Here is a 22627-nt window from a genome sequence, read left to right on the forward strand (position 1 = left end):
GTGCCTTCCCAGTTCATACTAATTCTGCACTCTTCACGCTAATTCCTAAGCTGGGTAAAGTCCACTTGCAGTCTGGAGCTTATAGGCTCATTTAATTACTCAACCTGGAAACTAAAATATTGGCCAAAATTGTAGCAGAGCGGCTTGCTATGCATATCAAGGCCATAGTCAGATACCAATTTTGGCCGCTCCTGAGCCCAAAGTGGGTGGGCACGAGACCTTCCCCGGCATCTCTCACTCCCCCCAGCGTCTCTGAATTCCACGTTTCCAATCCCCCCCCCCCCCCCCCCCCCCCCGGTACTCTTTAACTCCTTAATTTATTGCCATTGAGCAGCAATTCATACCTCCTACTCATAATGGCCCCAAGCCTTCTCTCTGATGGAATTCCTGGTCCCTTGAATTGCTAGATGGGCCTGGGCCCACCTGTGCCCATGCCACTGATATGTATGGCTACCTTGATAGTAGAGGAACTGTTGGGTTTGTGAGAGATCAGAGCTCTGTGCTAAATATTTGTAAAAGTTCTATTAGCTATTACTCAATGTCCAGAAACTGACCAACCTGACTTAGTGGTTGAATTTGATGCTGAAAAAGCATTTGATAGACTCAGCTGGTAGTTCCTATTTCAATCCCTACGTATTCTTTTAGTCTTTTTTTTTTTTTTTTTACAAGCGATACATATTCTTTATGCTAACTTGTATGCAGCAGTGCTGGTCAATAGTATGTATACGCCTTCTTTTGCTCTCGACAGAGCTTCCCCGTCTTGCTGTTATTTTTGTTCTTTCTTTGGAACCTTTGTTTTTGCAAATAAGAATGTCTCCAAATGTACGGGGGGTTCATATAAATGGTCATGAAATAAAGGCCCTGGCTTCTGTTGGTGATGTATTGATGGTTTTGACTAACCAGTCTTCTTTTCTTTGTTGTACTGTAGAGCTCTTTCCACATATATTGTATGGTCTCTGAATTAAAAATATGACTAAGTTGGAGGCCTTATTATTACCATACTAGCAAAAAAAGGCCCGTTTCTGACACAAATGAAACGGGCGCTAGCAAGGTTTTCCTCGGAGTGTGTATGTTTGAGAGAGTATGTGAGAGTGACTGTGTGTGAGAGAGAGAGTGAATGTGAGAGTGTGTGTGTGAGAGAGAGAGAGAGAGAGAGTGAGTCTGGGTGTGAGTGTGTCTGTGTGAGAGAGAATGTGTGTGTGAGAATGAGAGTGTGTGCAAGTGCAAATGTGAGACAGTGTGTGTGAGAGAGAGAGAGTGTGTTTCACATAGATACAGTGTGTGCGAGAGAGAGAGAGTGTGTGTGAGAGACAGACTCTGTGAGACTGAGTGTATGAGACCAAGAGAGTATGTGAGTGAGTGTGTGACACATAGAGAGTGAATGTGATGCAGTGTGAGACATCGAGTGTGTGAGAGACAGTGTGAGAGAAAGACATTGACTGTGTGAGAGAGAGAGTGTATGTGTGACAGAGATACCTCCCCCCTCTCTCTGGTGTCAGGCCCTCCCTCCCTCTCTCTCTCTTTCTCTCTCTCTCTGGTGTCTGAGCATTACTGTGCAGGACGCTGAGCTCTGGCTGTGCTTCAAGGAACTGACCAATCCTATTTAATAGAATGCACCTCCAACATTCTGAAGCCGAGAAACCTCGTGTGGTTGGTCACTTCTGCTTGTGATGAACCTGGAAGTATGTGATGTCAATTCAGGAGATGGATACAGAGAGCAGGAATGCCTCAGCCATGCTGTTAGCTTCAGAATGTTGGAGGTGCGTTTTATTATATAGGATAAGGTATCAATGCATTGGGAAGAGGATTTTTCCTTAGTTTGGGTGAATGTTGTATTAAATATTTAGGGCTCTTCATTCCAGCTGATTTAACCCTGTTAAATTGAACATAGATCCACTGGTACAGATCACAAAAGAGCATTTAGATATTTGATGAATTATCTGGTTTCCCTTATGGAGTGGGTTTTTCTGTACAATATGATTTTTATGCCTAAATGGCTTTATACCCTTCAAATGTTCGTATTAGGTATTTCATATTAGGATGCCAGACATTATTTTTATTTTTTGTAAGATCAATAAAAAAAACAGATTAACAGTGAACACAAATTAAGTATGATATCCCAAAACTTTGCAATAATAGGCAGAAACATTTCCAAATACAACCAGATAAAATTGAATGTCAGTAATCCTGCCATGAAGTAAAACAAAAAATAGTCTTCCATATTTTCTGGAAGCGGTCAACCTGACCCCTTTGCTTTACGATAGTTTTTTTCAAATTTGATAGTACTGCAAACAGACACTCACCAAAATTAAGAACTAATGGAAACAATATTTTTCCACTCCAACAGAGCTGTTTTAATACCCCTTGCTATTTCCTGCTTCAATCTGTAGTATTGTTTCTGTACTGTGCTGAGGTCTGAAGCCAGATTGAGATTTGTGCAGTATGTTGAAATCAGTGAGGTATTCTGTTAGCAGGAGGAGTGTGAAAGATTACAGGAGGACCTCGTGATACTGGGAGATTGGGCGTCCAAGTGGCAGATGAGGTTCAATGTTGACAAGTGCAAAGTGATGCATGTGGGTAAGAGGAACCCGAATTACAGCTGTGTCATGCAAGGTTCCGCGTTAGGAGTCACAGACCTAGAAAGGTCTTCCCCAAACGCATCAACGGGCCTTATATAATACCAGATGTAAAACAGAACCCAAAACATTATGGCAAGAAATATACGATAACAACTGGGCACCAAAAACCGATTCAGCTGACTTCTTCACTATTTGGGATGAGCAATGCAAAGAAATCCTCAACAAAATAGCGCCTATACTTACAAAATCAGCACAAAAACGCAATAAAATATTCTGGTTTAACGAAGAACTAAAAATTCTAAAAACGCAAACTAGAAAATTAGAACAAAACTGGAAAAAAAAATCAAAAACAAAAAATCACTAAAGGCCTGGAAAGAAAGTCAAACAAAATACAAATATAAAATAAGACAATCCAAAAGAAACTTCTACAGAGAACAATTAGGCACAGATTACAAAGACACAAAGAAATTATACAAACTAATAAACTTCTTGTATAATTTCTTTGTGTCTTTGTAATCTGTGCCTAATTGTTCTCTGTAGAAGTTTCTTTTGGATTGTCTTATTTTATATTTGTATTTTGTTTGACTTTCTTTCCAGGCCTTTAGTGATTTTTTGTTTTTGATTTTTTTTTCCAGTTTTGTTCTAATTTTCTAGTTTGCGTTTTTAGAATTTTTAGTTCTTCGTTAAACCAGAGTATTTTATTGCGTTTTTGTGCTGATTTTGTATGTATAGGCGCTATTTTGTTGAGGATTTCATTGCATTGTTCATCCCAAATAGTGAAGAAGTCAGCTGAATCGGTTTTTGGTGCCCAGTTATCGTATATTTCTTGCCATAATGTTTTGGGGTCTGTTTTACATCTGGTATTATATAAGGCCCGTTGATGCGTTTGGGGAAGACCTTTCTTCTTCCAGCATAAGGTCATAGTTAATTTAAAATAGTCAGACCATGGTACACTTTTCCATTGATGTTCCATTACAGAAAAGGTTCGGTCACTGGATAGTTTGTATGTTAATAGATCCAGTGCATGGCCTTTTATGTGTGGGGGGTTGACTTGTGGCCAGTGGAAATCCCACATTTGTAAGAACTCTTTGCATTCTAGTATGTCATTTGAGGTTGTGATCTCTAGGTGAAGGTTTGTATCTCCTATTATTATTGTGTTAGGATTTGCGAGGCATGTGTTTGATATAAAGTCCATGAGAGTTGGTTGGGCATCTTTCCAATTTCCTGGTGGTCGATATAATAAGATGCAAGTCAGGTGATCTGGGAGGGATTTGTTTTGTTACCTGATTGCTGCGATTTCAAGTTGTGTATTAATGGATTCTGCATGTATTAATGGATTCCGCAATGGGTTCTGAAATTAATTTGTCTTTGTAGATTACGGCTATGCCTCCTTCTCTTTTACCTGTTTTGGTCCAGTGGTTGATTTTGTATCCTGGAGGGCAGATGTCAAGGATTATGGGGTCATCTTGGTTATGAATCCAAGTTTCACTGATGAATATTAGGTCTAGGTTGTCCTGAGTAATCCAGTCTGTTAAGGTTCCTGTTTTGTTTATTACTGATCAAGCGTTTATATATCCTATTTGGATCTGTTTAAAGGTTTCGTCTAAGGTGGGTATTAATGGAATATTTATTAGTTGACGTGTGATCAATGTGTTGGGTGTGTATGGGTTCTTTTCTCCTGTTTTCTGTGTTTGTGTGGTGATGATTTTCCATGGTAAGGTCTGTTTTTGATCTGATGACAGTAGTTTAATCTGTTTGTCCTATGTTGAGAGTGTATTATGGGAATGATATTCTGTTCTTCTTGGGATAGGGCATCTATTGTATGTACTAGGGCCAGGATGTGTAATCCTAGGATTATTTTTGTATGTTTTTTTTTTTTTATGAATTCTGATTTATGGCCGGTTCTGGTTTGTGACACTGAGGTTGGGGAGAGGTAGGATAATCTCCGGCTCCTTTTTTGTTTGTAGTACTGTTTAAGTTTAAAGAATTGGATCTATTTTTCTGGCTGCAGTGTCATGCCTGCCTTGTTTGCTTGCAGCACTTTTTGCTTGTCTTTTTGTTTGCCTTTTGTTTTTTGTTTTTTGTTTTTTTTTGCTTGTAGCACTGTTTACGTTAAAGATTAGATCTGTTTCTCTGGCTGCAGTGTTTTGACTACCTTGTTTTCCTGCTGCCTTCAGTGTTGTAGGTAATGCCAAATTTGGGGTGATGACTTTGCAGTGGTTTCTATATTATTTCCAGTTAGTTCATACTTTTTTATCGCATGTCCTGCAGATACTTGATCATTGGTTTGTGTTGATGCTGGGGTACAGAGAACTGGTTTTCCTTGTCGGCAGCCTGCAGGGGTCGGTTGCTGTGTTGCTGCTCTCCCTCAATCCAGTAAAGGGAAAGTGTGGAAAAGTGGTGCTAGGATGGTTTGAGCTCCTTTGATGGTGGTCTTGGTGGTTGCACGTTCCGTGTTCACTCAGGAGTTCTTCTCATGTAGAGTCCCACTGTGCTCCCTGGGGTACTTAGCTCAGTATGAGCTGGAGGCCGTGTCTGATAGGCCTGCGGACCAGATCCAGCAGTTCCCTAAGGTCTGTGAGAGTGGTGGATTGCGGTCCGGTGGTATCGCTACTTGGAGCTCCCAGTTTGATATAAGTTGAGGGGCGCAGTCCAGCAGATCAAAGACCGTGATCTGGTGGTTCCCAGTGTCTGATTTAGATAGACCGCTTTCTCCTGTCTTGAGTGCTGGAAACTGCTCTCCCAATGTACAAAGGAGCAGACAGAGAACTTGGAGCAGGTGAAGAACTCAGGAAGCAGCACACATTCAAATAATACAGTTACTGATGTCACCCTCCATAATCTGGTTTACAGAGGCCGCTTTCTCCCTGTTCTGATTGCTGGACCACTTTACACGGACCACTAAAGAGGACCGAGGTAACCAGACTTCTTAAAGGAATTTATTACCTCTAGGTAATGGCTGAGGACTTTGCAAGCATTCAGCTTATGTGGATTGCAGTTCTGAAACCTGCATCTCAACCGGCACCCTAGCTTTTCCTGGTGTCGGCCCTTGATGAGCGCATCTGGGCCTTGCTCCCAGAACTGCTGGATGGCCATATGCAGGGGGGTGCTTGCGCCTGCCATTGTGGCCCCACCTGGCCTTTAGCCTGCGCTGTGGGCTCCCAACATAGGCACTGCTTGCGGCCTTGGTGTCGACTGTCACCCAATCCACATTGGTGGAGGAAGCTTTGCTGGAGTCAAGGTAGAAGCCGGCTTCTCAACACCACGCTCAAGAGCATGGTTCCTTGGAATCGAAGCAAGTTCGGTCTCAGACTTTCCATAGGGATATACTGTCCAACACCGAGGCGGAGCGCTTATGGGATTCAGAGAAAGATCCCAGATACTTCTCCTCAGATGAGTTTTATGAGAGCCCCACCACCTGAAAAGAGACTGTTTCCTCTGGAGAGCTTTTCATTTCCATCTTTTTTTTAAGAAAATGGCTGATGCCATTCCATTTCCTTTGGAAGTGGAGGATGAGTCCAGGGCCAAGTTGCTCAAGGTCCTGGACTACGCATCTCCTCCTAAGGATGCTTTGACTGCCCCTCTCCACGAGGTACTCAAGAAAGTCATCGTGAGGAACTGGGAGTCCCCTCTGTTGACACCCAGTATCGGCTCCTCAGTGAACCTGGTTTTGTTAGACCTCAGGTACCTCACAATTCAGTCCACTCTCAAAAGAGCCAGGATTACTAGGGACTATGCCTTGGCGCCTCAGGCTGAGAAGCTAGAACCCTGGATTCTTTTGGGAGGAAGATGTACCAGGCTTCAATGCTCATCTCCCGTATACCATCTTACCAGTTTTTCATGAGCGTCTAGTTGCAAAACTTGATGCTACACCTGTTAGACTTAGTGGATGTGCTCCCTCCAGAGTAGGTCAAGCCTTTTCGCCAGTTGGTCAAGCAGCAGAAGGTGTGTCGAAAGTTCTTGGCCAGGGCACTTACAACACTTCTGATGTGGCGTGCACGATCTCTGTTCGAGGTATAGCAATTCGCAAACTCTCATAGCTGTGTGTTTCTGACTTGGAACACTCTGTTTATGTAATCCGTTGGGTTGGTGGTGAGCCCTTGAGCCCCGGCCAAGGCTCGCAGATCGCAGACCAAGGCCGGGGGGAGACCGACCCCCCACTGCACGCCACAACTACCCAAACCCCTAGCCTGCCCCTTCCCCCAGCACCTCAGGAAGAAAGGGAAATAGGCATACAAACGGGCCTCGCGGCCGAACCGGAACCCAGACACTCTGAGCCACTCTTACAGGTCTCATGGCCAAACTGGAACCCAGAGACACCCAGGGAGGGGAGAAAGGAAACCAGGAGTCCCCCCAGGACCCCGAGGTGCCAGCCACGCGCTTTACACCAGCCACACGGCAGGGGAAAACAAAGAACCAGAGCGGGACCACACCCTCCCAGGGGACCGGCGCAGGGCAGGGTAACTAATACAGGAAGGCCCCTGTAACCACATGCGGATGTGGAGACAACAGCCCAAAAGACCCTTCCCCCTGACCCGGGGACTCCGCAGCCTGGGACCCCCACCCCAGGGCAGAGGGGAGAATGAACACACCAAGCCTACAAGCCAGAGACAGGAGCAGCAAACAAAAGGGTAACCTAAGCCCCAACCAAATACCAAGGAAAAGACACAGTAAAAGAGAAAGGAAACCTCTGACAGAATTCCCAGAAGACAGAGGCAGAGCCACAGTACACAGGGGGTTAGACTTACTGAGCCAGCAAGCAGGAACATTAGGGAAAGAGATCCTTAAGTAAACAAACAACCAGGGAGAAAGCTGCCGACCAGCAGCCTGCTGAGTCGGCGGCCCAACGGGAGCCCAGCTTCCCACTGAACAAACAAGCAGCTGGCTTCCCACAGAGAACTACAAGCAGCGAGGGAAAGCCCAGCTGGAGTCAAGAACTGATTACACACACACACACACACACACGCTGTAACCAGCTAACACAAACAAAGGGGAAGGAAAGTAATCCCTCAACAGGAAAACACAGATCAAAGCCAGAGCACAGCACAACGCACTGTCAGAGACCTGCACCGGCTTTTAGTCACAAAAAAATGTAACGCCAAAGCAGGAAAAGCAGAGACATGCAGGCTAAAGTAGTACCTCCTGACGTCAGTACAAACTCTGACAGCCAATCAGGAATGAAGTCCACTCCCTTCCCCTGCCAAACCGGCAGAATCATAACAGTTTAGCAGCAGTTGGTAGATGCTTCTTGCCAGGGGGATAACCTTTTTGGAGAGCAGGTTGAGGAGGTCATTGACCAAATCAAGAAGCATACTGATACAATGTTCCGCCGGGCTCCATCTGCATCCACCTCCTCAGGTTGAAAGGTTTTTGGCATGCCAAGGAGCAGTCCCTACTTCTATTATAGGTGTAGGTACACTCCTTCAGCTCATCAGCCTACTCATTCTCAGCCCCAGTTCGCTCGTTCATGTCAACAGCATGCGCCTAAGGCTCCTGCTGCTCCCCAGACAAAGTAAGGGACGAGCTTTGACTAGCTCCAGCAGAGCATAGCCACAGTAAAACTGTTCAGCCTGGATGACTTGCCAGTTGTGGGGGAGGGGGCTCAAATTTGTTCACCCAAGGTAGCCTCATAGCCTCCGACTGGTGGGTTTTTCAAATTGTCCGTCTGAGATTATTATTATTATTATTATTTATTGCATTTGTACCCCACATTTTCCCACCTTTTTGCAGGCTCAATGTGGCTTACCGAGTGTTATTATGATGTGGTCATTACATGATCTTAAATACAATCGATAGTAGGCTGAAGGTAGATGAGGATTTAGATGGGAAGGTGTTAGGTAAGGTCATGTGAGAGGTGTTTTTGGATGGGAAGGTGTTAGGTAAGGTCATGTGAGAGGTGTTTTTTGATGAACCAGAGATGTTTAAGGAATGATTTTTTGTTTCATTAAGGATGTCTTCTGTAGGCTTTGTTGAAGAAATGTGTCTTCAACGATTTGCGAAAGCTGGTTAGATTGTCCCTGGTTTTCAGGGTCATGGGTAATGCGTTCCATATCTATGAGCTTTTGTACGCAAAGGTAGTGGCATATGACTGTATTTAATTCCTTTACAGCTGGGGAAGTTCAGATTGAGGAATTTGCGGGCCGATCTTTTGACGTTTCTGGGCGGTAAGTCCACTAGGTTTAACATATAGAGTGGGGCATCTGCGTGGATGATTTTGTGAACGGTTGTGCAGATCTTGAACTCAATTAGATCCTTGAGCGGGAGCCAGTGCAGTTTCTTTCTTAGGGGCTTCGAACTTTCGTATTTAGTTTTTCCAAAAAATGAGTCTGGCTGCGGTGTTCTGGGCTGTTTGGAGTTTTTTATTGGTCTGTTCTTTACAGCCTGCGTACAGGGCGTTACAGTACTTCAAGTGACTTATCACTAATGACTGTACTAGTGTGCGGAAGATGTTTCTTGGGAAAAAAGGTTTTATTCTTTTGAGTTTCCACATCGAGTAGAACATTTGTTTTGTTGTATTCTTCACGTGGGTATCGAGTGTGAGGTTTCGATCATTAGTGACTCCGAGAGTTCTCAGCTTCTCCAAAATAGGAAGTGTGCAGTATGGTGTGGTTACGGTAGGGTATTTGTTTGTGTTATATTGGGAAGTGAGAACTAGACATTGAGTTTTTTCTGCATTAAGTTTTAACTGGAATGAGTCCACCCAAGAGTGCATGATTTGGAGACTCTGGTTGATCTCGTTGGTTATTTCGTTTAGGTCACTTTTGAACGGGATGTAAATCATGACATCATCATATATGTAGGGGTTAAGGTTTTGGTCGGCTAGAAGTTTGGCTAGTGGTATCATCATAAGGTTGAAAATGGTTGGTGAAAGGGGGGAACCTTGAGGAACTCCACATTCCGGTGTCCAAGGTGGTGATCTGTCAAAATTCGTTGTTACTTGGTAGGATCTGGTGGTGAGGAATCCTTCGAACCATTTGAGAACTGGACCTCCGATTCCGAAGTATTCTAATAGGTGTAGTAATATTCCGTGATCCACCATGTCGAAAGCACTGGACATGTCGAATTGTAATTTCCATATCATCATGCTGATCAATCCATAGACTGGTGGGTTGTGTCCATCTACCAGCAGGTGGAGATAGAGAGCAATCCTTTTGCCTCCCTATATGTGGTCATGTGCTGCCGGAAACTCCCCAGTATGTTCTCTATCTCAGCAGGTGGTGGTCACACACAGCAGCAGCTCTGGCTAGGCCTCCAAGCCTAATTTTTAGGTTTTGTTGAGTGCCTGGGGTTGAGGGCTCTTCTTGAGCAAGTGCAAACCTGGTGGTGCCAGGTCCCTCCTTTTCTCCCCCCTCCCGCTGGCTCCGTTTAAAAAAAAAAAAAAAAAAAATTTGGACGTCCTTAAGGGCGTTTATTTCGACGTTTATTTAAACGTTTATTGCAGCTACTCACTGGGACACCAGGTCGTTACAGCTCGGAGCGGAAAGCAGGTTATTTTTACCTTTTTGTAGCGGGCAGGGGGTTCCCCGATTGATCTCCAAGTGGCTGATGGCGTCGGAGGGCGAGGGCGCAAAGAATCGCTCCCCGGACCGCGTGTGCGCGTCTAGCGGGGATGCGGGGGTTTTAAAGTCTGATTCGCCCTTGTTGGGTGTCAGTTTGGAGGCCGGTCAGTGTCCCGGTTCTTCCTCGGGTGCGGCGGTTTTTCCCGCCATAAACGCCCATCCCCCGCTGCTCGCCTCCGCCATCTTGGCCGGCCACGCTGCTCAGACGGCTTCTTCTTGGGCCGCCCTTGAGGTGGGAGACGTTAATGCCATGGCCGCCCTTCATTTGGGCGACGGCAGAAAAGCAGCTAAAGTTAAGCGCCGTTCTTCCCGCGCGGCTCCTTCACGGAGTGTCGCGCCGGATGCCATCTTGGATGCGCAGCATGTTTCTCCCCCGCTCTTGCGAGCGCCGGTTGAGGGTGCGTCTAGGGCTGTGACCCAGGCTGCTGAAGTGCACAGTCTGGGGGGTTTCTCCCCCGAGTTTATTTTGCTGCTGCATCAGGCCTTTCTTATGCAAAACGCTGCCCCTTCTCCCTTGTCCGATAAAGGGGTTGAGGCCCCCGGAAGTAAACACCCTCGGGTGGATTCCCAGGCCTTAGAGGACTCTGTTTCCTCTGATGTAGATGAGGGCAGCGTATCTGAGTTCTCCCAACGGTCCTTTGGGGATTCCTTGGAGGAGACGGATTCCCGCTCGGATGGAGCGGATGACCCCTCTGCAGCGCGGATCTTTCGCTCAGAGGATTTGCCCAACCTGTTAGTGCAGGCCATGAGCAATTTGAAGATTTCCTCGCCAGATGACGTCTCTCCCTCAGCCCCTGTTGGCTCTGCCATCATGCTGGGGACGAAGCGCCCGCCTAGAACCTTCCACGTGCATGATGCCATGCACACCTTAATTTCGGCTCAATGGGATGTCCCGGAAGCGAGCCTCAAAGTGGCTAGGGCTATGTCCCGCCTCTATCCTTTGCCTGAAAGTGAACGTGAGGCCTTTCTTTGGCCTACCGTGGATTCTTTAATCACTGCGGTGACTAAGAAAACGGCGTTGCCGGTGGAAGGTGGCACGGCCCTAAAGGACGCCCAAGACAGAAGATTGGAAGCAGCTTTAAGGTCGTCCTTTGAGGCGGCTGCCTTAAGTTTGCAGGCCTCAGTTTGCGGCTCCTATGTGGCCAGGGCATGCCTGACGATGGTGCAGCGGGCTTCCCCCTCGGATCCTTCCTTGAGGGCTGATTGGCCGGCCCTGGAATCGGGCTTGGCTTATTTGGCAGACTTACTGTATGATGTCTTGAGAGCCTCGGCTAAAGGTATGGCTCAGACAGTCTCTGCGCGGCGCTGGCTTTGGCTGAAACATTGGTCTGCGGACCACGCCTCTAAGTCCCGCCTGGCTAAGTTGCCTTTTAAAGGCAAGCTGCTCTTTGGGGTCGAGCTGGACAAAATCGTGACCGATCTCGGCACGTCTAAGGGCAAGAGGTTACCAGAGGTCAGGGCTCGGGCCAGTGCTCGCCCCGGTATCTCCAGAGGACGGTTTCAGGAAGCCCGTCGGTACCGCCCGGGCAAGTCGGGCTCCTCTGCCCCCTCTTCCTTCAAAAGGAACTTCTCCCCTAAGCAGCATTCCTTTCACAGAGACCGCCGTCCCGGAGGTGCGCCCTCCGGACCTCCCCCAGGGTCTCGTACCCAATGACGGGGCCCTGGTCCATGGCTCAGTGCAGATTGGAGGACGCCTGTCTTCATTTCTGGGCGAGTGGACCAGGGTAACTTCAGACGCTTGGGTTCTGGAAGTCATCAGAGACGGCTACAAGCTAGAGTTCTGCCGACCCTTAAGAGACGGGTTTGTACTCTCTCCCTGCAAGTCTCCGGTCAAAGCTGTGGCAGTGCAGCAGACCTTGGACAACCTGATACGCCTGGGTGCGGTCGTTCCGGTGCCAGAAAATCATATTGGCAAGGGACGTTACTCCATTTACTTTGTGGTACCAAAGAAAGGAGATTCTGTCCGGCCTATCCTCGACCTCAAGGGGTCAATCGGGCCTTGAAAGTGCGGCACTTTCGCATGGAGACTCTCCGCTCTGTTATAGCGGCAGTGAAGGCAGGGGAGTTCTTGGCTTCCTTGGACATCAAGGAAGCGTACCTGCATATTCCCATCTGGCCGCCTCATCAACGCTTTCTGCGTTTTGCAGTCCTGGGCCGACACTTCCAGTTCAGAGCCCTCCCTTTCGGGTTGGCTACTGCTCCGCGGACCTTGTCCAAAGTAATGGTGGTCATCGCGGCCTTCCTGCGAAAGGAAGGAGTACAAGTCCATCCTTATCTGGACGACTGGTTGATCCGAGACCCCTCTTATGCAGAGTGCGGCAAAGCTGTGGACCGGGTGATTGCTCTTTTCAGCTCCCTGGGGTGGATCATCAACTGGGAGAAGAGCCAGCTGCGCCCGACTCAGTCCCTGGAGTATCTGGGAGTTCGATTCGACACCCAAGTGGGCAGAGTGTTCCTGCCGGACAATCGGATTGTCAAACTTCAGGCTCAGGTGGACCAGTTCCTAGTAGCCTCTCCTCTTCGGGCTTGGGACTATGTGCAGCTGTTGGGCTCTATGACGGCCACGATGGAAGTAGTGCCCTGGGCCAGGGCTCATATGAGACCACTACAACACTCTCTGCTGCAGCGCTGGACTCCGGTGTCGGAGGATTATGCTGTGCGCCTTCCCTTGGACCCAGCAGTGCGCAAGGCGCTGAGCTGGTGGTGGCTGCAGACAGACAAGTTGTCTGCAGGAATGCCTCTGGTGACCCCGGAGTGGATTGTCGTCACGACGGACGCCTCTTTGTCGGGCTGGGGAGCCCACTGCTTGGGAAGGACAGCGCAGGGGCTCTGGTCTCCTGCAGAGGCAAAGTGGTCTATCAACCTCCTGGAACTCAGAGCCATTCGGTTGGCGCTTTTGGAGTTCATCCCGGTACTGGCGTTGAAGCCAGTACGGGTCCTGTCGGACAATGCCACGGCTGTGGCCTATGTCAACCGCCAGGGAGGTACCAAGAGCGCCCCTCTAGCCAAGGAGGCCATGAATCTATGCCAGTGGGCGGAAGCTCCCGGAGAGTGGCAGCTATCTGCTCAGGCGTTCTTGGACATCACGAAGCGCTGGGGCCAGCCGAGCCTAGATCTGATGGCGTCATCGGCCAATTGCCAAGTGCCGCGCTTTTTCAGCAGAGGACGAGACCCTCGATCCTTGGGAGTAGATGCTCTTCTCCAACAGTGGCCGACTCAAGAGCTTCTCTATGTGTTCCCGCCCTGGCCCATGTTGGGCAGGGTGCTAGACCGGGTGGCAAAGCATCCGGGCCGGATAATCCTGGTGTGTCCGGACTGGCCCAGACGTCCCTGGTATGCGGACTTGATCAGGCTCTCAGTGGACGATTTTCTGCGGCTGCCAGAGGAGCAGGGCCTGTTGCATCAGGGTCCCGTGGTGATGGAGGATCCCTCCCCCTTTGGTCTTACGGCCTGGCTATTGAGCGGCAGCGTCTGAGAAACAAGGGCTTCTCAGACAAGGTCATCGCCACTATGCTGAGAGCGAGGAAGCGCTCTACTTCTACTGCTTACGCCAGGGTTTGGCGTACCTTTCCAGCGTGGTGTGAAGCAGGCTCACTTTCTCCCTTCACTGCTCCAATTTCTTCAGTGTTGGCGTTCCTGCAAGAAGGTCTGGAGAAAGGCCTGTCGCTCAGTTCCCTTAAAGTCCAGGTAGCGGCTCTGGCTTGCTTCAGGGGCCGCCTGAAGGGTGCTTCCCTGGCTTCGCAGCCAGATGTGGTGCGCTTTCTCAAGGGAGTTAATCACCTGCGCCCTCCTCTGCACTCAGTGGTGCCTGCGTGGAATCTCAACCTGGTGCTAAGAGCCTTGCAGAAGCCGCCTTTTGAACCCTTGTCAAGGGCATCTCTGAAAGACCTGACGTTGAAAGCAGTCTTTTTGGTGGCTATCACTTCAGCCAGAAGAGTTTCCGAGCTCCAGGCACTCTCATGTCAAAAGCCCTTTCTGCAGTTCACTGAGGCAGGAGTGCCTATTCGCACAGTGCCTTCCTTCCTGCCCAAGATTGTTTCTCGCTTCCATGTGAATCAGCAGCTCTGTCTCCCTTCCTTTCGTAGGGAGGACTACCCAGAGGAATACTCTGCTCTCAAATATCTGGATGTGAGACGAGTCATCATCAGATACTTGGAAGTGACCAATGATTTCCGGAAGTCGGATCATCTGTTTGTCCTGTTTGCAGGTCCTCGTAAGGGTCTGCAGGCTGCTAAGCCTACAGTGGCAAGATGGGTCAAGGAAGCCATCGCAGCGGCTTATGTGGCCGCGGGGAAGGTTCCGCCTATCCAGCTGAAGGCTCACTCCACTAGAGCTCAGGCGGCCTCGATGGCAGAGGCCGGGTCCGTCTCCTTGGAAGAGATTTGCAAGGCGGCAACTTGGGCATCGGCCCATACCTTCTCCAGGCATTACCGCTTGACTGTGGCTGCTCGGGCGGAGGCCCGGTTTGGAGCTTCAGTGTTGCGGTCAGGGATTTCTATGTCCCGCCCTGGGTGAGTACTGCTTCGGTACATCCCACCAGTCTATGGATTGATCAGCATGATGATATGGAAGGTAAAATTATGTATCATACCTGATAATTTTCTTTCCATTAATCATAGCTGATCAATCCATAGCCCCTCCCAGATATCTGTATTGTTTATATTCTGGTTGCATTTCAGGTTCAAGTTTAGTCTTCAGTTCCTGTTCAGGAGGACTTCGTGTTCAAGTTTTTCAATGGATTCTTCAAGAGTTGAGACGAATTTGTGTTACAGTGAGCTGCTGCATTCTTCTCCCCTCCGTTTTACGGGGCTGGATTGAGACTTAAATTCTGCCGGCGCTCCCTCCCGCTTCGTGCGGCAGTAGGGCAGCTTTGTACCCCTCCCGCTTCGGCGGTGTTAGGGTCAGTCAGCTCCTCCCGCGGTTGCGGTTGCAGGATAAGCCAGATCCCCCCGCATCGGCGGGTGTGGTGTCCCTCCCCCGCTCCGCAGGGATGAGCTGGACGGATTCCCCTCCCCCACTTGTGTGGGGATGAGCTGGGATAATTCCCCTCCCCCGTTTCGGCGGTGGTGAGCTGGGCAGAGTGTCCCTTTGTGGGTGTAATTCTCTAAGTGCTGAGTCCTGCGGATGGAGCTTGGATATCGACATACTGAGGAGTTTCCGGCAGTACGTGACCACATATAGGGAGGCAAAAGGATTGCTCTCTATCTCCACCTGCTGGTAGATGGACACAACCCACCAGTCTATGGATTGATCAGCTATGATTAATGGAAAGAAAATTATCAGGTATGATACATAATTTTACCATGAGTATGTTCTTGCCGGTTGCAATTGTTTTTTTGAATGAATTCATTGCAGACACTAGTACAGTTTCAGTGCTGTGATTTGATCGAAATCCTGACTGAAATTCATGTAGAATTGAGTGTTTGGTTAGGTATTCCGTGAGTTGTTTCGTCACTATGCCTTCCATCAATTTTGTTATGAGCGGGATAAAGGCAACTGGTCGGTAGTTGGTTAGGTCCATTGTGCTTTTCTTAGCATCTTTTGGCAGCGGAGTGAGAAGGATTACGACTACTACTATTTAACATTTCTAAAGCGCTACTAGGGTTACGCAGCGCTGTACAGTTTAACATAGAAGTACAGTCCCTGCTCAAGGAGCTTACAATCTAAAGGACAAGTGTACAGTCAATCAAGAAGGGACAGTCAAATTGGGGCAGTCAAGATTTCATGAAAGGTATAAAGGTTAGGTGCCGAAGGCAACATTGAAGAGGTGGGCTTTGAGCAAGGATTTGAAGATGGGTAGGGAGGGGTCTTGGCGTAAGGGCTCAGGAAGTTTTTTTCAAGCATAGGGTGAGTCGAGGCAGAATAGGCGGAGCCTGGAGTTGGCAGTGGTGCAGAAGGGTACTGAGAGGAGGGATTTGTCCTGTGAGTGGAGGTTTCGGTCGGGAAAGTAAGGGGAGATGAGAGTAGAGAGGTAGTGAGGGGCTGCAGATTGAGTACATTTGTAGGTGAGAAGGAGAAGCTTGAACTGTATGCGGTATCTGATCGGAAGCCAGTGAAGTGACCTGAGGAGAGGGGTGATATGAGTATATCGGTTCAGGCGGAATATAAGACGTGCAGCAGAGTTCTGAACTGATTGAAGGGGGGGGTAGATGGTTAAGTGGGAGGCCAGTGAGGAGTAGGTTGCAGTAGTCAAGGCGAGAGGTAATGAGAGCATGGATGAGAGTACGGGTGGTGTGCTCAGAGGGGACAGGGCAAATTTTGCTGATGTTTAAGAGAAAGAAGCGACAGGTAATAGCTGTCTGTTGGATGTGCGCAGAGAAGGAGAGGGAGGAGTTGAAGATGACTCAGAGGTTGCGGGCGGATGAGACGGGGAGGATGAGGGTGTTATCAACTGAAATCGAGAGCGGTGGAAGAGGAGAAGTGGGTTTTAGAGGAAAGACGATAAGTTCGGTCTTGGCCATGTTCAGTTTCAGGTGGCGGTTGGACATCCATGCAGCAATGTCGGATAAACAGGCTGATACTTTGGCCTGGGTCTCCGCGGTGATGTCTGGTGTGGAGAGATACAGCTGGGTGTCGTCAGAATAAAGATGATACTGGAAACCATGGGATGAGATCAGAGAGCCCAGGGAAGAGGTGTAGATTGAAAAAAGAAGGGGTCCAAGAACAGATCCCTGGGGAACGCCAACAGAGAGCAGGATGGGGGTGGAGGAAGATCCATGAGAGTGTACTCTGAAGGTGCGGTGGGAGAGGTAAGAGGATAACCAGGAGAGAGGACAGAGCCCTGGAACCCAAATGAGGACAGTGTGGCAAGAAGTAAATCATGATTGACAGTGTCAAAAGCGGCGGATAGATCGAGGAGGATGAGGATGGAGTAGTGGCCTCTGGATTTGGCAAGGAACAGGTCATTACAGACTTTAGAGTGCCGTTTCTGTCGAGTGTAGAGGGCGAAAACCAGATTGAAGCAGATCGAGGATGGCCTGAGAGGAGAGAAAATCAAGGCAGCGGCTGTGAACAGCACGGTCAAGTATTTTGGAGAGGAAGGGTAGGAGGGAAATGGGGTGGTAGTTGGAGGGACAGGTAGGGTCAAGTGATGGTTTTTTGAGGAGAGCTGTGACCACGGCGTGCTTGAAGGTGTCAGGGACGGTTGCAGTGGAGAGAGAGTGGTTGAGGATATGACAGATGGAGGGGGTGACAATATGAGAGATGGTGTTAAGTAAGTTGGTGGAACAAGTGGTGCATTTCGAGGAGGAAAGAAGGTGAGCGGTTTCCTCCTCGGTGATATCAGGAAAGGAGGAGAAAGAGGCCAGGGTTGGTTGGTTGAGGGGGAGGGTTGAAGGGTGAAGAGGAGAAGGTGGCTTGGTAGTGAACTCAAGGTTGATCTTTTGCACTTTGTCACTGAAGTAGTCAGCCAATGATTGATGAGAGAGTGAGGGGGGGTTGGAGCTGAGGGTACTTTGAGGAGGGAGTTAAGGGTGGCGAAGAGACAACGAGGGTTGGAGCTGAGAGAGTTGGTCAATTGGGTGTAGTAGTCCTATTTGGCAACGAGTAGGGAGGACTGGAAGGAGGATAGCATGAATTTGTAATGAAGGAAATCTGAATAGGTGCGAGTTTTCCTCCAGAGGCGTTCAGCAAATCGGGCGCAGGAGCGAAGGTGACAGATGCAAGGTGTCAACCAGGGCTGGGGATTAGTACGCCTTTAGGGATGGGGATGGATGGTGCGAGGGTGTCCAGAGCGGAGGAGAGAGTGGCATTGTATGCGGAGACAGACTCGGAGGACATGATGGAGGGGAGGAGACCAGAAATACTAGAGGATAAGGTGGGAGGGTCAATAGCCTGGAGATTTCTGGAAGTAGTGGTTAATGTTGGGCGGGGCTGAGGGGGGGGTGAAGAAGTGTGAAAGTGATCAGGTGATGATCAGAGAGAGGAAGAGCTGAGGCATGGAAATTGGAAGGTGAGCCAGAAGAGGAGAGGACGAGGTCAAGACAATGGCCATTTTTGTGGTTAGGGGTGGTGGAGCACAGCTGGAGGTTGAAGGAGGATGTTAGAGTGAGGAACTGAGATGCGTGAGAGTCGGAAGGGTCATCAGCATGTATGTTAAAGTCTCCGAGAATGAGGGATGGAGATGAGGGATCAAGAAAAACAGAAAGCCAGGCATCAAAGTCAGTGAGGAAGGAAGAGAGAGATTTATCAGGGGGGCGGTAAATGACTGCCACTCTGAGTGGCAACGGGTAGAATAGATGGATGGCGTGGGCTTCAAAGGATGACAAGCAGTGAGGTTGAAGTAGGAGGAGGAGTTGGAAACTACAGGAGGGCGAGAGTAGTAGCCCGACGCCTCCACCGCGGCCAGTTGGGCGGGGAGTGTGGGAGAAGAGAGAGCCTCCATGGTATAGAGCCTCGATTGAGGCAGAGTCATCAGGGGAGAGCCAGGTCTCAGGGCGAGCAGCTGAAGGGAATGAGAGATGAAGAGATCGTGGGTGAAGCGAAGTTTGTTGCAGACCGATCGGGCATTCCACAGGGCACATGAGAAGGGGAGGGAAGAGGGGGGAGGAGGGGAATAGAGATGAGATTGGAGACATCCCGGAATCGTTGGCAGGGATAGGACGAGGGCAGGTGGGGGGGACCTGGATTGGGATTGATGTCTCCCGCGGATAGCAGGAGGAGGAGCAAGAGAGTGCGGAGGAGGGTGGGGGAGGTAGGGCGATGAAGACAGGAGGAATGGGGATGGGTTAATAGTTAATGGGTTAATGGTAGGAAGGAAGTGTTGAAGGTTGAGAGCTAGGAAGGAGGAGGGGGACAGGCGAGATGGTGAGGTGGTGAGGGATGGGGATGAATAGGGTATTGCAGTAGTGAGTAGGACTGGGGAGGACATGGGTGGGTAGTGAATTTCAGCGGTAGACAGTGGTAGGAGGAGGGGAAAAAGATTAGGAAGGGATAGGGCAAGAAAGAGAATGTGTACTGGGGCCATAAGTAGTGACTGAGGCAGGTAGGTTGGTAGATGGGCTGAGAAGAAGTTGATGGGCTGGCGAGCAGGTAAGTCAATGGGCTGACAAGCTAGCAGGGAGGGAGGCAGGGAGGCTGAGAAGAAGTTGATGGGCCGGCGAGCAAGTAAGGCAATGGGCTGACAAGCTAGTAGGGAGGCAGGCAGGTTGGTTGATGGGGTAGCAGACAGACAGGCAGGTTGGTTGATGGGCTACTAGTCAGGCAGGCAGGAGGGCAAAATCAGGCAGTGCTGAGCAGGTAAGTCAATGGGCTGGGAAGCTGGCAGGGAGGCCGGTTGGTTGATGGGCTAGTAGTCAGGCAGGGGAAGAGACCATTTAGGAGTCTGTAGTTTATTTGGTTCGTGAGATCTGTTTTGAATTGTTTGGGGGCGGCTCTTATTAGGCTAGTAGGGCAAATGTCAAGTTTGCATTGAGATTTGGCATTCATCTGCTGAAATCAAGTCAAAATTGGTCCATGAGCGATCGGCTGGATATTCCCCAGGTTTTGGGTCTAAGCGTTCAAGGATACTTGTGTACTCAATGGTATTGCTGGGTATCATGCGTCGGAGCTTTATGATTATTTCCTTGAAATAGTTCACTAGGTTGGTTGCCGATGGGGTGTCTATGCTATTCGAGGTGACCTGTGTGGTGTTTAGGAAATTGTTTACAAGTGAAAAGAGTTTGTGCGTATCCTTGTAATTTGGTCCTATTATAGTTTTGTAGTACGTTCTTTTGGTTTGTCTGATGTTGTATTTGTATTTTGTTTGTAGCTGTTTCCACTCTTTGAGTGTGTGTTTGTCTTTTTTTTTTTTTTGCTCCATGCACTTTCTAGTCTTCTAACCTGTGTTTTTAGTTCTTTCAATTCTTCGGTAAACCATGGGATTGAGCTTTTCCTATGTGAGGTTCTAGTTTGGAGCGGTGCTATAGAACTTTTCTGCATCTGTTGTCCCATTCTTGTAGGAATTGGGGTGAGTCTGTAGTTAACCATTCGTCGGTATATATTTGTTGCCAGAATGTTAGAGGGTCTATTTTGCCTCTTGTAGTATAGGTTCTTTTTCCTTGTTTTGTTGTGTCTCTTTTGTTTTCCAGAGGAGGGAAGTTTGCCTTGTAGTGATCTGACCATGGTGTGGCTGTCCATTTTGTGTCTTTGATTATGAGGTTCGCTTCTGATGAAAATTTGTGAGTTATGATGTCTAGTGTGTGTCCTTTCTTGTGGGTGGGTTGGATTTCCCAGAGTTGGAGGAATTCCTTGCATTCATGTACATTGTTTGTGTTAGTTTCTTCAAGATGAAGGTTGATGTCTCCTGCTAGGAGAATATTTTGGGAAAACAGACAGGTATTTGATATGAAATCCGTAAACTGTATCTGATCATCTCGCCATTTAGCTTGGGGGTCTGTAAAATAGGATTATGTTTAGTTGATCATGCAGGTTGGGGTGGTTGATTCTGACTGAGGCTATTTCGAGTTGGGGGATGATAGATTCAGCTGTTGTTGTAACTGTGAATTGGGATTTATAAATTATAGCTATACCTCCGCCTCTTTTTCCTTCTCTTGTCCAGTGGGTAATTTTGTACCCTGGTGGGCAGAGTTCTAGGATTATTGGGTCTTTAGAATCATGAATCCAAGTTTCATTAATGATAAGGAAGTCAAGATGATCTGCCATTATCCAGTCAGTTATCATTGTGGTTTTTGTGATTATTGATCTGGCGTTAGTATTTGTAATGATTGGTATTGTTCCCTTGGGTTCTGGTTAGTGGTGATTTTTACCAGTTGTCTGTTTTCTTGATGTGTGGGTTTGGTGTCTTCTTTTTTTTATATCCCTTGTTGGTGTCCATGTGTATTAGGTTTGTCGAGGTCTTTGTTGTTTTTTTGGGAGGTCATGATGTGTAAGTGAGTGGAGTGTGATTTGTAAGTTATAGGGTTGTTGTTGTCTATATCGTGGATTGTATGTGCGTGTATGAGTAGGGTGAGACAGTAGATAGGAGTATTTTGCTGGGGTTCATATCAGAATTTAAGACTCTACAGCAATTTCTAAAGCAGCAGTATATAGAGTATAAAGTACAATTTTCGCGGTGCACCTATGGCACGGTGTCTACAACTGGGTACCAGTAAACAGTGCACTTAAAATATGGCGGTATAGTTTAGTTCAATGTACACAGTGCTTTTAGAGCAGATCGGCATTTAGTACAATAAAGCAGTGCACTTAGAAGCAGTTCAATCTAGGCAGTGTACTCGGCAACAGTTCTTGCAGATCTCATATGCCTTATACTCATAAAAGTAGCTACCTTATGTCATTGCTGTACACGATATAATTAGTGCAAAGCAGCATTAAGTAGTGCAGGTCGCCATTTTGATCTCAAGTGATTTAAAGTTCTATGTAAGCATTTTAAATCAGATATAGCAGTTAAACCTTGAGCAGTAACTGAATGTGTTAGCAACAGCAAGTTGAGTATTAGGCAGTGATTAAATATAATATCAAGCAGTGTCAAATCTAGTCAGTATCAGCAACAAGCTGCATGAACATTAAGCGGTGGAAAATATAGTAATAGCAGCAACAAGCAGTATGAACATTATTTAAAAGATTATTTAAAAGAGTTACAAAGTGATCAAAGAGTTGCGAAGTGATCAAATACTTGCAGGCCGTAGCTAAGCCTGGATTGCAGTGGTGGGTCGTCTGCAAGTATCCATAACTAGTGATAGTGGAGCAGAATCTTTGGTTGGGCTTTTTCTGGACTGGTCCCTACTCAGTGGTACACGTTAGGGACGATGTTCGTGGGGTTTGTGCTCGGTCCGCCGTCGCGCGAGTGGGGTACGATCCTACCCGTCCCACCCGATGGCCCAGTGCCTCTGGTGCAGCCACCACAGGATTTGCGTGTGGCTCAGGAGTCGCCGCCGCTCTACCACTCCTCAAGCTGATCAACTCCTCTCTGTCTGCGCTCTGACGCGTGGAGCAGTCGGGTGCGGAGTGCGCCCGCTTGCCTCACTCCTCTCGCGGCCTCCTGGGCAGCAGTCGGGCGATTTGGGAGCGCGCCACACGGGGGATACGCTGCTCCCGCTTTTCCGCTCCTCAGGCCAACCAGCCCCTCCCGGTCGGCGCTCCAACGTGTGGAGCGGTCAGGGCGTGAGACAGGCCCGCTCGTCCCGCGGCCTCCCGTGCATCGAACCACTGCCCGGCCGACTCGCCACCAGTCGTGTGGTTGGCTTGATCATCCCCGGTGCCGCGCTCACGGCTCCCTGAACTCGCCGGGTGGCCGCATGAAGTTGCAACATGTGGCCAAGGCTCACCTCTGCGTCTCCACACCGCGTGGCCAGGTCGCCTGCGGCGCTGCACCGTGGTGGGTCTCCGGGCCTGCTAGGGTGGGTGCATGAAGCCCGAAAATGTAGCCACGGCTCACCCCTTATCTCTCCCTGTCTTCGGATGCACAGGCCACCCTCCGGATCGCGGTCCAGGCGGCCAGGGCTGTCCGGGATCGGTCCTGGTGCGGGAGCTCAGCGTTAGAGCTCCTGACCT

At 48.7% G+C, this 22627-nt stretch overlaps 1 protein-coding gene across 1 annotated transcript in view; it reads left to right on the top strand.

Moving 5' to 3' along the window:
* STAG1 (stromal antigen 1) overlaps positions 1 to 22627 on the top strand; it is a 1758022-nt gene that overhangs the window by 770474 nt on the left and 964921 nt on the right. The window contains 1 exon segment of the mRNA XM_030215628.1: positions 21629 to 21638. Coding sequence (XP_030071488.1) covers positions 21629 to 21638 — 10 coding nt within the window.

Source organism: Microcaecilia unicolor, chromosome 10, assembly GCF_901765095.1.
Source record: "Microcaecilia unicolor chromosome 10, aMicUni1.1, whole genome shotgun sequence".
Lineage (NCBI taxonomy): Eukaryota > Metazoa > Chordata > Amphibia > Gymnophiona > Siphonopidae > Microcaecilia > Microcaecilia unicolor.